This window comes from Benincasa hispida, chromosome 5, assembly GCF_009727055.1.
Source record: "Benincasa hispida cultivar B227 chromosome 5, ASM972705v1, whole genome shotgun sequence".
NCBI lineage: Eukaryota > Viridiplantae > Streptophyta > Magnoliopsida > Cucurbitales > Cucurbitaceae > Benincasa > Benincasa hispida.
Window position 1 is genome coordinate 54,412,458 of NC_052353.1, and position 14,087 is coordinate 54,426,544.

At 31.1% G+C, this 14,087-nt stretch overlaps 1 protein-coding gene and 2 pseudogenes across 6 annotated transcripts; all 3 read left to right on the plus strand.

Moving 5' to 3' along the window:
• The first annotated feature begins 245 nt into the window (after positions 1-245).
• Positions 246-5,352, plus strand: LOC120077513 (acetylserotonin O-methyltransferase-like). 6 transcript variants are annotated; one of them, XR_005481764.1, is made up of 4 exons: positions 246-1,055; positions 3,888-4,060; positions 4,223-4,303; positions 4,703-5,339. XR_005481764.1 is itself a non-coding variant. In XM_039031428.1 (2 exons), the coding sequence occupies exons 1-2, from the start codon at positions 291-293 to the stop codon at positions 4,002-4,004; spliced, it is 882 nt and encodes a 293-aa protein (XP_038887356.1). In that variant the 5' UTR covers positions 246-290; the 3' UTR covers positions 4,005-5,352. The 6 variants fall into 6 exon arrangements, 3 of the variants coding, with proteins under 3 accessions (XP_038887356.1, XP_038887354.1, XP_038887355.1); XR_005481765.1 differs by having other exon boundaries at positions 3,888-4,671; positions 4,870-5,349; XR_005481763.1 differs by having other exon boundaries at positions 4,223-5,349.
• A 228-nt stretch (positions 5,353-5,580) lies between these two features.
• On the plus strand, positions 5,581-7,113 carry LOC120077517 (annotated as a pseudogene).
• Positions 7,114-9,084: 1,971 nt separating this feature from the next.
• Positions 9,085-10,983, plus strand: LOC120077512 (annotated as a pseudogene).
• Positions 10,984-14,087: the final 3,104 nt, after the last annotated feature.

The following is a 14,087-nucleotide window of genomic DNA, read 5'->3' on the forward strand; positions in this document are numbered from 1 at the left end:
ATGCGCTAGCTATAACTATAAAAACTTCAAAGTTAAGCGTCCGTGTTCTTGACTTCAAAGAATCTTTATATGAGTAATCTCCCCCAAATTTTTTCTAAAAAGCATTTGAGTAAAAACAAAACATGCTGAAAAAACAATTCATGTTAGTTGGAATGATGTACCATATCTGAGCTTTAAAGAAATGATTAAAGCAAACGTGTATTAGTAGTACATACATTATTCCCTCTTTAATATATATACTCGAATTGAATACACTTTGAAGACATAGGTATAGAGAGTTATAACATCAAATGGAAGTTAAGCACAAAGAGTGTTCATCAAAGACGGAAGAAGATGGGCAAGCCATCGTCCAAATGTGGAGATACATATTCAGATTCACTGAAATGGCAGCAATAAAATGTGTAATAGACCTCAAAATTGCTGACATTATAGAAAGTTATGGAAGCCCAATGACATTGTCACACTTATCCTCTGCTTTAAATTGCTCTTCTTCAATCCTTCACCGCATCTTGAGATTCCTCATTCATCGTGGAATTTTCAAAGAAGAAACCATTGGTGAAAACCAGACAGCTTATTCACAAACACCTTTGTCTCGTTTGCTAGCCACCAATGTTGAGAGCACCATGGCTCCTTTGCTTTTACTGGAAACAAGTCCAGTGATGCTTGCAGCATGGCCTAACTTGAGTGCTCACTTAAAGAACAGTGAGACTTTTCCATTTGAGATTGCTCATGGAAAGGATTTGTGGAGCTATGCTGAAGCAAATCCTGAACATAATGTGTTGTTCAATGAGGCCATGGCTTGTTATGCTAAGGTGATTGCTTTTGCTATACTTGAAGGGTGTGGGGATATTTTTGATGGAGTTGGATGTTTGGTGGATGTTGGAGGAGGAAATGGAAGTACTTTGAGCATTTTGGTGAATGCTTGTCCATGGATGAAAGGTATTAACTTTGATCTTCCTCATGTTGTGTGTGCTTCCCCACAATATGAGAATGTGCAGCATGTTGCTGGTAACATGTTTGATTTTGTCCCAAAAGCTGATGTTGCTTTCCTCAAGGTTGGTATATTTATGTATATGTGTGTGTTATTTGTGTTTTGTTTGTTGAGGGTAAGGCTTTGTTGGGAATAGTTTTAAAATGGTTAAACTCATTTTGATATTTCCAAATCAATTATTCGATGTTTGATATTACAACTGTTAGAACATAATCTTTAGATCGCTAAAATTGATTTGGTATATGATTTTTTAAATCATGTTTTTGGAGTGATTTTGAATGTGACAAAAAAATTTTATTTTTTAATCTATGAGAGTTGGAACTTTGATCCACTATTTTGAAGGCTTTTTGTTCTCGTCCCATTGTTTGAACTCAAAGACAAAAAAATTTTAGTACTAAGCTCACCCAAAGATTCAAGACTTGGGACCTCTAAGCTGGTATGATTGAGAGACTCCAAGCTGTTGCCAACAAGACAACCTCTTGAGGTCAAAAAGTGAATTTTCACCATTTCAAATCAATGTAGTATCTCTTTTTCTCCGATTAATATTGATTTTTACTCATTTACTTGGATTTTGTACAAAATTTTAAAACTACAAGTGGGGTAGTGTCAAGACATCAGTTGGTAGTTTTTTGTTTTAAGTTTTTACAAATTAATTAAGCCTATAAACATTCCTTGCACTTCTAAATTTCTTGTTTTATCATCTACTTACCAAAAAAAAATATCAAAAATCAAATCAAGTTTTGGAAACTAAAAAATATATACTTTTCCAAAACTTATTTTTGTTTTTGAAATTTGACTAAGAATTCAATTCCTCTAATCTAAAGAAAGGTACAAACCGTGATTTAAAAGAAAAATTAAATTATTAATTATCAAACGAGACTTCAATATTTAAAATTTTTTTGAATTTTTGAGATTCAAATTGAGTGGATTCTACATGATTGGAATGACGAAGAATGTATTAAAATTTTGAAGAGATGTAAGGAAGCGATTCCAAAAAGTGGAGGGAAGGTGATAATTGTAGAAGCAATAATTGAAGAAAAGAGTGAAAACAAGAAGGTATCAGATGTGGGATTGATGTTTGACCTAGTGATGATGGCTCATACAAATAAAGGGAAGGAAAGAACAATTGAAGAATGGGCATTTGTTATCAATGCAGCTGGCTTCACTCGATACACCATTACACCCATTCAACCTATCCAATCACTTATTCAATGTTTCCCTTAAAACAGAAACAAACAACTTCTTCTTCTTGGATCACATATGCATTGATTATTGCATCCACTATTGTCTTTAATCTATTTCTACTACTTTGTCTCAATGTTTTTTTTTAATTGATTATGCCCTATGACCATTCCATACTTTTATTTGCCTAAGGCTTAATCTTCTAGCCAGTCCTTGGCCAGAAATTGTTTGATTTGTTTATCCAATTTTACTGAATGAAAAAATAAATAAATTAGATTAGAACCTTAATGCATGGCCATGGTAGTATTGCCATGATTAAGACTCCTTTGGAGGTTGTTTACAGAAAAATTTCTTAATGTGATGCTTGTTTTTAAAAACTAGACACAAGAATGTTGATTTTACAATTTTGCAGGAGAATTTATTTGTGCTTGAAAAGAGAGTATTATCTTTATCTTTGGACTGCTTTGGAAGTTTCTATGCATGATCGACCTTAATCAATTGAAACTAGTCCAATAAGTGAAGTCAAATACCTATATAATTATTTTATTCTCCTAAATTTTCTTACTATTTTACATTGTTTTAGTTTTTACCATCACGCATTTCTTTATTTCAATGTAAAATTAAGTGTTGGTATCTTCTACGTAATTAGGCGAATTAGAAAACTAGTCCTAAAGATGTTGCACAGCTTAATACTGATTATTTCAAAGCGAAGACTTAGGTAACTCGACCTTAATCTTAAGTTAACTCTTGTTTATTAGGAATTATCCTTAGATTTGCATGAGTGAAGGTTGACTCAACAACGCGGGCTTAATAAGCCTCCGATTTTAGGGGTGAGACTAGGTATATAGCTAAGGACATAGGGTGCAAAATGAAATTGGCTCCTACATGCTTTTAGGGATAGTAGAGAGGTCGTTCTCTTAAGTACTAACTTCGGGTCTTGAATAAGGGGCCCAGCCTCTCATTGGCCTGTGAGGGATTCGGTTTGGTGATTGGATCACAAACCAATTGTTCATTAGAGGATCAGTGGGACTTAAGAAATAACATGTAATCTTGGGATAAAACAGTGTTTGACCCAGTCGTTATTACTATAACCTGTGAAAGGTCAACTTACTAATTATGGTTAAATCAAGTGGACAAAAATATATATATATGGTGGGGGGAGTGCAACTACTAGGTTTTAGTGGAGTTACCTGGTAGACCTTAGAATAGCGTGATGAGAGAATTTGAAACATTGAAAATTGAATTAAAAGAATTAGTAATTATATATGATATAATTACACATTTAATTATTGAATTAAACAAAATTGGAGAACTGGATAATATTTAAATAGGATTTAAATATTAATTACATGAATAGAGATTAATGTTTGAGGAATTAGTGTTTAAATAATTTAGTATTTGATATTATACTATTTTAATTAATTAAATTGTTTAATTAAAATTAATTATTTTGATTTAAATTCAAAATTGGATTTATGAATTTTAAATATAAAATTGCATGCTTTTCAAATTTTAAATAATGATTTTTTCGAAAATCATTTTAAATTTGAAAAATCAAGTTAACGGGAAATTCCCACATGACCACCTTGATTTCACTAATAGTATGTTGAGTTGGTGTCAATATTTGATATAATATGGATTGCATGTTGTTTTAATAAAAAGAAAAGGAGAAATTGATTGAAGAGGATGATGCATTTTCAGAGTTCTCTCTCAGGTCCTTCCCACCAAGCTCAAATTCTCAAAAAATTCCCTCAAATTGACTCTCATTTTGCATCTCACAATCCAATTTAAGGGCCTAAAGAATATTAGGAAAGACCAAGTAGTGGTCTAGAAGGAATTACTGTGAAGATTGAAGCGAAATTCGAGGATTGAAGGAGTTCTTCAAAGGTATATTATCAACCCTATTTTAAATTTATAAACATGCTGGTTTAGTTGCTAAGGTTGATGAATTAGAGTGCTTAATGATTCTTATTACTTTTGCAAATTACATGCTAACTCCAACATTGTAGCATTTTTTCAAAGCTATCGTTGGTCTTTTTTTCTCTGTAGTGTAAGGGGAGCATTTGGTTTGTCGCCTTCACAAATCAATATATGGCCTCAAGCTGACCTCAAGCATGCTTCAAGATAATGGTTTGATAACTTCTCTCATTCATTGTTAGCCATTGGGTTCACTCAGCCTATGGCTGATTACTCTCTCTTTGTGAAAGGAACTAGTGAAAACTTTGTTGCCCTCTTATTATAAGTAGATGACATAGTACTTGCAAGTGTCTCTTCATCCATTATCAATTATTTAAAATAGCAACTGCACATTTCTTTTAAACTAAAAGATTTCTGTTCTCTTTGTTATTTCTTGGGCCTGGAGCTTGCTAGATTTTCGAAAGAGATTTTTCTCTCTCAACGAAATTATACCTTAAATTTTCTTAAAGAAAGAGGTTATCTAGCATCAAAACCTGCATCATTGCCTATGGACCCAAATCTGAAATTGTCTGCTTTGGATGGTGAGTTTCTCACAAACCCATTTGTCTATAGGTGCTTAATTGGGAGATTACTGTATCTTACAGTCTCAAGGCCTGACATACATTTTCTGTTCATACATTGAGCCAATTTGTTGTTCAACCTCGCAAAGCTCATGTTGCTCTTGCTCACAGTTTGCTTCGATATTGAAGAGTTTTCCTGACAGAGGACTTTTTCTTCAGGCTTCATCTTCTTTCCAGTTGCGTGCATTTGCTGATGCTGATAGAGCATCGTGTGTTGATTCACAAAAGTTTACCACTGGCTTTTGAATTTTTCTTGGTGAGACCTTAGTGTCTTGGAAAGCGAAGAAGCATACCACGATTTCACATTCTTCAGCTGAACTAGAGTATTGGGCACTTGCTATTCCAGCTATTGAACTTGTTTGGATATCTTAGTTGCTGATTGATTTTCAAATTACTGTTGAGCTTCCTTCGCTGATCTTTTGTGATAATAAGGTTGTTGTGCATATTGCTAGAAATCCTATGTTTCATGAAAGAACGAAGCATATTGAATTGGATTGTCATTTTCTTCGTGACAAGGTTGTTTGTGGGGATATCAAACTCATGCCTATTCTTTCTCAATTGCAACTTGCTAATATTTTTACCAAGTCGTTGCCTAGCTCTTCTTTTCTTCCTTTTTTATCTAAGATTTGTGTTATCAATATTTTTAGTCCATCTCGAAGAAGAATATTAGAGTGAGTGAGTTTTATATTTGCTGAGTTTATTATACTCTATTAACTGATAATTGTCACTCATTTGTATTTATGTGCTTATTTATAGCACTTGTCTTCATTGAATAATAATGAAGCAAGTTTTATTTACATCTTGCATAATAGCATATTTCAAAATATGTTGTTCAAGTTTTGCCTATAATAAAATCGATAATCATATGCAGTAATACTTCTATTAATTTAATTTTTTTTAAAAGTTCATGGTAGATTGTAAACATAAAATTAGAAGTTCAATATTGAATAAACATGAATCTTATTCAGATATTAAACTTGTAATTATAGTGATTTTTCTCTCTCCCTCCCCTTTTCTATATATGGACGTGAAAGAACAAAAAAGGTATATCATCCAAATAGAAAGAAGATACAATCCAAAATGGACTTTGCTTCCAAAGAATCCATACCAAACAAGGAAGAAGAAGAAGAAGAGGTTCGTGTTCAAATTTGGAAATACATATTCGGTTTCGTGGAAATGGCAATTGTAAAATGTGCCATAGAACTCAAAATTGTTGATACAATTGAAAGTCATGGAAGCTCCATGACACTCTCCCAATTATCTTCAGCTTTGAACTATTCTTTCTCACTCCTATACCGAATCTGGAGATTCTTAGTCCCTCGTGGAATTTTCAAACAAGAAATCACTCAAGAAAATCTCACTAGCTATGCTCAAACACCTTTGTCTAGGCTGCTTGCAAGTAGCAGCAAGAACAGCATGGCTCCATTTCTTCTATTGGAAAGCAACCCAGTGATGTTGGCACCATGGCATGGCCTCAGTGCTCGCATTAAAGGCACCGGAGAAACCCCATTTGAGGCTGCTCATGGGAAAGATGTATGGAGCTTTGCAGCAGCTGATCCAATACACAACATAGTAATAAATGATGCTATGTCATGTACTGCAAGAGTTCTTACTGTGCCTGCAATACTTGAAGATTGTCCAGAGATTTTTGAAGGAGATGGAAGTTTAGTTGATGTGGGAGGGGGAAATGGAACTTGCTTGAGCATGATAGTCAAAGCTTGTCCTTGGATTAAAGGCATTAACTTTGATCTTCCAGAATGTCATTTCTGTGAATCTGTTGGTTGGAATATGTTGGATTCCATTCCTAAGGCTAACGCAGCTTGTTAAATTTAATTTAGTCTGTTACAGTTGTATCTGTTTGGTCATTGAACTTTCAGAAGTATCTTATACACTAAATTGTTATAAATTTTCAAAATACATGGACTAAATTGTTTTTAAATAGAGTTCAAGAACTAAATACAAAAGAAGAAGATTTTTTTTAACCTAAAACGTGATAGAACTAGTACGTATGTGAAGTTTAGATTCACCTTCCACTGCATCTTTATATATGCTGAAATCTTTTGGATAAAAGAAGAATTATATTAACTTTTGTGATATTGTTTTATAGAGTGGGTTCTACATGACTGGGACGATGAAACATGTATCAAAATTTTGAAGAATTGTAGAGATGCAATTCAAGAAAAGACAGGAAAAATAATAATTGTAGAAGCAATTATTGAAAAAAAAGAAGAAAATAATCTATTGGATGTTGGAATAATGCTAGACATGGTAACGATGGCTCATACAAAAAATGGAGAACAAACTGTTAAGGAATGTCGTTATGTTCTTCACCAAGCTGGATTTACCCAACACACCATTACACCCATTCGAGCTGTCCAATCTGTTATAAAAGGTTTCCTTTAATATATCTATGTCCACCAAAAAATAAAAAAATAAAAAAATAAATAAAAGTTTGAATTTCATTTGTAGTATTTTTAAGGGTTGTTTGGATCATTAAAATGAAATGAAGATTATTGAGAATCGAATTACAATAAAGTTTATTGTCTGGAATCTGAATTATTGAAAATCTGATTACAATATTTGGACTACAGGGTTTGATTGGGTTGGATTTGACTATTTTTGTATATCAAGTTTATACATCATATTGCATAAGTTTGTGATTTATATGAATCAAAATTTCATGTACTTTATTTGACGTCCCGATTTTTCAGAAATAGTTATATAACTATTTTCCTTTGAGAAATAGATATGTGATGTCCCAATTTTATGTTTGTTAGTTTGGATTTACTCTTATTGCTTATTTTGGAATAAGTTGTACATTGGATATGTAATTAAATTATGATTTAACTTTGGCTTTTAGATGGATGTTTGAAATCTATTATAGATAAGTTATATTTAAAGTAGATTATTAAGATATTTTAATATTTCAAATTTTTATTAGAGATTTTAATTTAAATCTCAAGTTAATAATTTTGAGAATTTAATGCATTTTTTAATTTTTGAAACTACAATTGAGTTATTAGAGAAGATAATTATTATATTTAGATTTTTTTAGTTTATAAAACATTTGAAGAAAATATTGGGATATTTGAAATAGAGGTGTATATGAGTTGGGTTGAAGGTAATTTTTTGGACCAACCCGATTGGCAACCCAAATAATCCAAATAAAGTTTCCAATTCAACCCTTAAAATTCGGATTGGGTTGGGTTGTCGGGTTATAACTTATTTTTTTATTTTTAATAAAAATTATGTAAATTTATATATAACACACGACTAATAACTAAAATCTCATAAGATTAAGATGCCAAATACCAAATATGTAGGATATTTATGGTAAACTTTAAACAAAACAATATCATAACAATTTTAAAAGAAAAATATTAAAAATTAAAAATTAAAAAAATTAATCAATACAAAGAAATTCAAACTTTAAACAAAGAGGAATATATATATATATAATTCGGGTTGGGTTGGATCAACCCAAATTTTTTTTAGCCAACCTACAACCCAACCCAACCCAAGAAAAAAATTAACCCAACCCAGTCCTTACATTTTGGGTTGGGTAGTCCAGGTTATTCGGGTTGTCGGGTTATTTGAACACCCTTAATTTAAAATTTAAGAAGGGAAAGAGAAGTTTAACTTGAGTAAAAAGTTAAAATTAGGTTAAATAAAGAGCCTATTTGACTTGACTTAAAAAAAAATGTTTTTCAAAAATTCATTTTCATTTAAATACATTTAATAAAAACCATTTAAATTAAAAACACTAATGTCTAACAACCTTTTCTTAAAAGTATTTTATATGTAAATCTAGTTGGTATGTATAACACATGGCTTGATTTTTTAAAATATTAGTAAAAGAATAGATGACAAAATAAAAAATTTAGGGACAAAATAGTGTATTAGAACATAGAAAATCAAATTTTTACTAGCCTGAGGTGTTTGCTAACTTTTTATATATTTTATAAAATTAAATATTAATCTTCCTTTTGCAAAAGTCCTAAAGCAAATGCCTTCACTACACTGAAATCACAGAGGATTGGGTCTCCTAAAAGAGTAAACGTCAAAATGTGGAGACAGTGTATCTCACTGGGGCATGCAACACCAAGTACCCCACAATTAGTTGAAAGATTCAGAGATTTTGTCTATTCCTTTTCACTTTTTGGTAGTCAGTTTATTAAGCACCTGAGAACACTTTAGCACATCACCTTAGAATCCTTTAGCACATCAAAGGTTCCTCCTTTAACACATATGTTAAATGTTTGAGTTTATTTACTTTATTTACAGTCATTTTTCTCTCTCCCTCCCCCTTTCTATATATGGATGTGAAAGAACAAAAAGATATATCATCCAAATAGAGAAAATATACAATCCCAAATGGACGTTACTTCCAAAGAATCCATACCAACGAAGGAGGAAGAAGAAGAAGAAGAAGAACAACAAGCTCGTGTTCAAATCTGGAAATACATATTTGGTTTTGTGGAAATGGCAATTGTAAAATGTGTCATAGAACTCAAAATTGCTGATACAATCGAAAGCCATGGAAGCTCCATGACACTCTCCCAATTATCTTCAGCTTTGAACTGTTCTTCCTCACTCCTATACCGAATCTTGAGATTCTTAGTCCCTCGTGGAATTTTCAAACAAGAAATCACTCAAGAAAATCTCACTAGCTATGCTCAAACACCTTTGTCTAGGCTGCTTGCAATAGCAGCAAGAACAGCATGGCTCCATTTCTTCTATTGGAAAGCAACCCAGTGATGTTGGCACCATGCATGGTCTCAGTGCTCGCATTAAAGCACTGGAGAAACCCCATTTGAGGCTGCTCATGGCAAAGATGTATGGAGCTTTGCAGCAGCTGATCCAATACACAACATAGTAATCAATGATGCTATGTCATGTACTGCAAGAGTTCTTACTGTGCCTGCAATACTTGAAGATTGTCCAGAGATTTTTGAAGGAATTGGAAGTCTAGTTGATGTGGGGAGGAAATGAACTTGCTTGAGCATGATAGTCAAAGCTTTGCCCTTGGATTAAAGGCATCAACTTTGATCTTCCACATGTCATTTCTTCTTCACAAGAATACGTTGGTGTACAACATGTTGGTGGGAATATGTTTGATTCCATTCCTAAGGCTGATGCTGCTTTCTTCATGGTTGGTATTCACACACAAATAAATAAATAAATATATATATGCACACACGTATACATACACATATATATTATATAGGTTAAATTATAAGTATAAATTTTAAAAACTATCTAACATATCTTTAACTTTCAATTGTGTCTATAGATTCTTAAATTTTAAAAAATGTTTAATAAAATTCTAGAACTCTTAGTTTTATGGGTATGTGGTATCTAAATTTAATGTGTCTAATAATATAGGTCCTCACACTTTTAAATCTTTGCCTAATAGGTCTATAAATTTTTAATTTTAGGTCTAATAGATCTTTGACCTATATTTGGCGTTCAATAAAATTTACAGACCTACTAAACAATAAATAAAGATTAAATTTCAAGGATCTATTGGTCATTTTAATGTTTAGTGGCATTTTTAGACAAAATTGAAAAATAATTATTAGATATAGCCTAGGCTATCCCTATTCCCATACAACCCCTCTAATAATAATAATATAACTTTTTTTAAAAAAAAAAGCCAAAACATTTTGTCATAATGGTAATTTTTAATTAAATAATTGGAGGGGCAGCATAAAGATAAGTACAGTTCAACGAACACCCAATTGATTTTTAAAATAAAAATTTAGAGATCTAGTAGATACTTTTTAAAAATTCATATGAACTATATATTATTAGATGCAAATCTAAATTTATGAACTAAACCTTTAATTTAACCTAAAATATTTTAGAAGATGAAGTTTAGATTAACTTCCCATTGCATGCATTCTAATATGTGCTGAAATTTATAGATGAAAACTAATATTAATTTTGTGATGTTATTTTATACAGTGGGTCCTACACGATTGGGACGATGAGACGTGCATCAGAATTTTGAAGAATTGTAGAGATGCAATTCCAGAAAAGACAGGAAAAGTAATAATTGTAGAAGCAGTTATTGAAGAAAAAGAAGAAAATAATCTATTGGATGTTGGATTAATGCTAGACATGGTGATGATGGCTCATACCAAAAATGGAAAAGAAAGAACAGCTAAGGAATGGGGTTATGTTCTTCACCAAGCTGGATTTACCCAACACACCATTACACCCATTCGAGCTGTTCAATCTGTTATTCAAGGTTTCCTTTAATATATTGTTCACCAAAAAAAAAAAAAAAAAGTTTTAATTTCATTTGCTGTATGAAGTTTGTATTTTTAAGGGTGGTTTGGATCATTAAAATGAATTTAGGATTACTGATAATCGAATTACAATAAAGTCTGTTGTTTGGAATCTGGATTATTGGAAATCTGATTACAATATTTGGACAGCAGGGTTTGATTGGGTTGGATTTAACTGTTTTTGTGTATCAGGTTTGTACGTCATATTGTATAAGTTTGTGATATTATATGAATCATAATTTCATGAACTTTATTTGACATCCGACTTTTCAAAAATAGTTATATAACTATTTTTCTTTGAGAAATAGTTATATGATGTCCCAATTTTATGTGTAGTCTTGACTTTTCAGAATAAGTATAAGAGGAAATCCAAACTAAGTAAAAAGAGGAAATTCAAGTTTATTTTTTACTTTTGGATTTCCTCTTATTGCTTATTTAGGAATAAGTTGTAGGTTGGATATATAATTACATTATGACTTAATTTTCGCGTTGAGATGGATGTTTGAAATCTACTGCAGATAAGTTATATTTAAAGTAGATTATTAAGATATTTTAGTATTCCAATTTTTTATTAGAGATTTTAATTTAAGTCTCGAATTATAATTTTGAAAATTTAACGTATTATTTAATTTTTAAAGCCAAAATTGAGTTATTGGGGAACATAATTATTTTATTTTTTTTTGGTTTATAAAATATTTGAAGAAGATACAGGGATATTTGAAATTTAAGAAAGAAAACAAAAGTTTAACTTAAGTCAAAGTTAAAAATAGACTAAATTAAGAGTCTATTTAACTTGACTTAGAAAAAAAATATTTTTCAAAAATTCATTTTCATCTAAATACTTTTAATAAAAACGGTTTAAAATTAAAAAACTAATATCTAACAACTTTTTCTCATAAGTGTTTTATATATATAAGTCTAGTTGGTCTCTTATATACTAAAAGTGTATAATAAATGACTTGATTTTTTAAAATATTAGTAAAAAAATAGATGACAAAATAAAAATTTTAGAGGGAAAAAGTGTATATAGACTTAATTTTCGAGAACTAAAAGAGAAAACCGAATTTTTACTAGCCTTAGTTGTTTGCTAACTTTTTATATATTATATCAAATTAAATATTAATTTTCCTTTTGCAAAAGTCCTAAAGCAAATGCCTCACTACACTAATCGAAGAGGATTGGCTCTTCAAAAAGAGCAAGGGTTAAAATGTGGGGACAGTGTATCTCACTGGGGCATGCAACATCACAATTAGTTGAAAGGTTCAAAGATTTTGTCTATTCCTTTTTACTTAGGTAGTTTATTAAATCTAGTAGTATAAACTTAGGGATTATTTAGACGCTGAGTTGATTATTATAGTTTATTATAGTCTGTAACTTATAATAATATATATTTGGTGTGAAGACTATTTTAATCTAAATTATAATATTATGTGTTTGGAGTGTGTAAAATAAATTGAAAATTACATTGTATGATAAATATATTTTAAGAAACCAATGTCATGACTTCAGCTTTTTTGTAATTATAGTGTGACAATCACATACAAATCAGATAGTAATCATATAACAATAACATAGAAATCAGATAACAATCAAATTTTCAGGCGGAAGTTTTCTACCATGTTTGCAAAAAAAGCAAAACCTAGGGTCATACGCCCAATTTTCAATTTTTTTTATTAATGTTGCAATTGTCCTAAAAGAAAATAGCCTAGATTACTTCCTTTAATAATTTGATTTTAAATTAAACATGAAAATGTATTCCAAATACACTCTTAAACTTGACAAAAGTGATTTTAACTATTTTAAAATCACTAAATCACTTTAAAAAGTAAGGTAAATATGGTAAAAATAATAATCCAACTGCAACTGTGGAATTTATGATTCAGATAACTTCTTTCTGACAGATGTGAAGAAAGGTAATTTTGTTCTTGGGAGACCATTTATGGCAACTAGGTGTGTGTTGATTGACATGAAAAAAGAAGATAAAGTTAACATTGGAATATCAAATAAATAGAAGACGTTAAATTTTATTTCAAAGAGACTCTCACAGGCCTTGGACTAGCCTTAAAGTCATAGAAAGGTCGAAGATCTCGTGGAGTTGGAAAACAAAAGTTACAGACCCACCAGAAATATTTCTATTTATTTCGAGTTATGTATTGCTTAACCAACTTTATGTTTTTGGTTTAAAATCGAAAACGTTCCAAACTTTCCCTATATGATGGATCGTTCATTCTTGTCAATAGGTGAATCAATTGTCTTTGTTTGTTCATCGTGTTGCCTCTCATCCCTGCAAAATGTTGTTCTTAGTTCAATTTTGCAAAAGTAAAGAATTGAATCAGTGACCATTTAAGTTTTAAGAAAACATGGACTAATTCTAAAAATTGTGTAAAAGTAATTCTAAATATGCATTTATAAACTGTACAGGAAATAACTAATCACTTCTTTTGGACAAAGTAAACGTAACTCAATTGTATTTGACATTTATTTTGTCTGTTAAAATGATTAAAACAAATATTACATAACTTTTGAGAATAACTAAGGTCTTCTTTGGTAGCTGAAAAGCACCTAAAATGTGCTTTTATTTGTCTTTTATTAAAATAGGATTTCACTTATTTTTATTAGATTTGATGTTGTTTGTTAGTGACTTCCAGAATTTGAGCAAAAGACAAGATTTGGAGCTAAAATAGGTCAAAATGGTCTAATTATGCATAAACTAGACAAGTCAGAACCAAACATCGAAAAGAGGGAAGAAAAAGATGAAACAAATAGTAAAGTTGCCAAAATAAGGCAGCACTGCTGCACCATACAACACTGCGGCGCGACACTGTCCACAAAAGCGAAGTGGTGCGAAAACCCGCAAGTACTGCATCGCTATGGAAAAGCATCGCAACGTTCTGAAGCACCATGACACTATCTGAGAGTGCTGTAGCGCCAATGCTGCAAAAAAAGAAAATTTTCTGCACTTTTGGAAAATTTTGCCTATTTATTCTAGGGCTTTTATGACCGATATCCACATCGAATTTTGGAGTTGAGGCCTAGAGAAAGAGTTTAGAGTAGGGTATGGAGTCTTCTTAATGCTAAACAGAT

What these genes read in the sequence shown, in the direction of transcription:
- LOC120077513 (XM_039031426.1), top strand. Translation starts at nt 291, where the DNA reads ATGGAAGTTAAGCACAAAGAGTGTTCATCAAAGACGGAAGAAGATGGG. An exon ending in CTGATGTTGCTTTCCTCAAG is followed by an intron (nt 1,056 to 1,915) that starts GTTGGTATATTT and finishes ATTCAAATTGAG; the next exon opens with TGGATTCTACATGATTGGAA.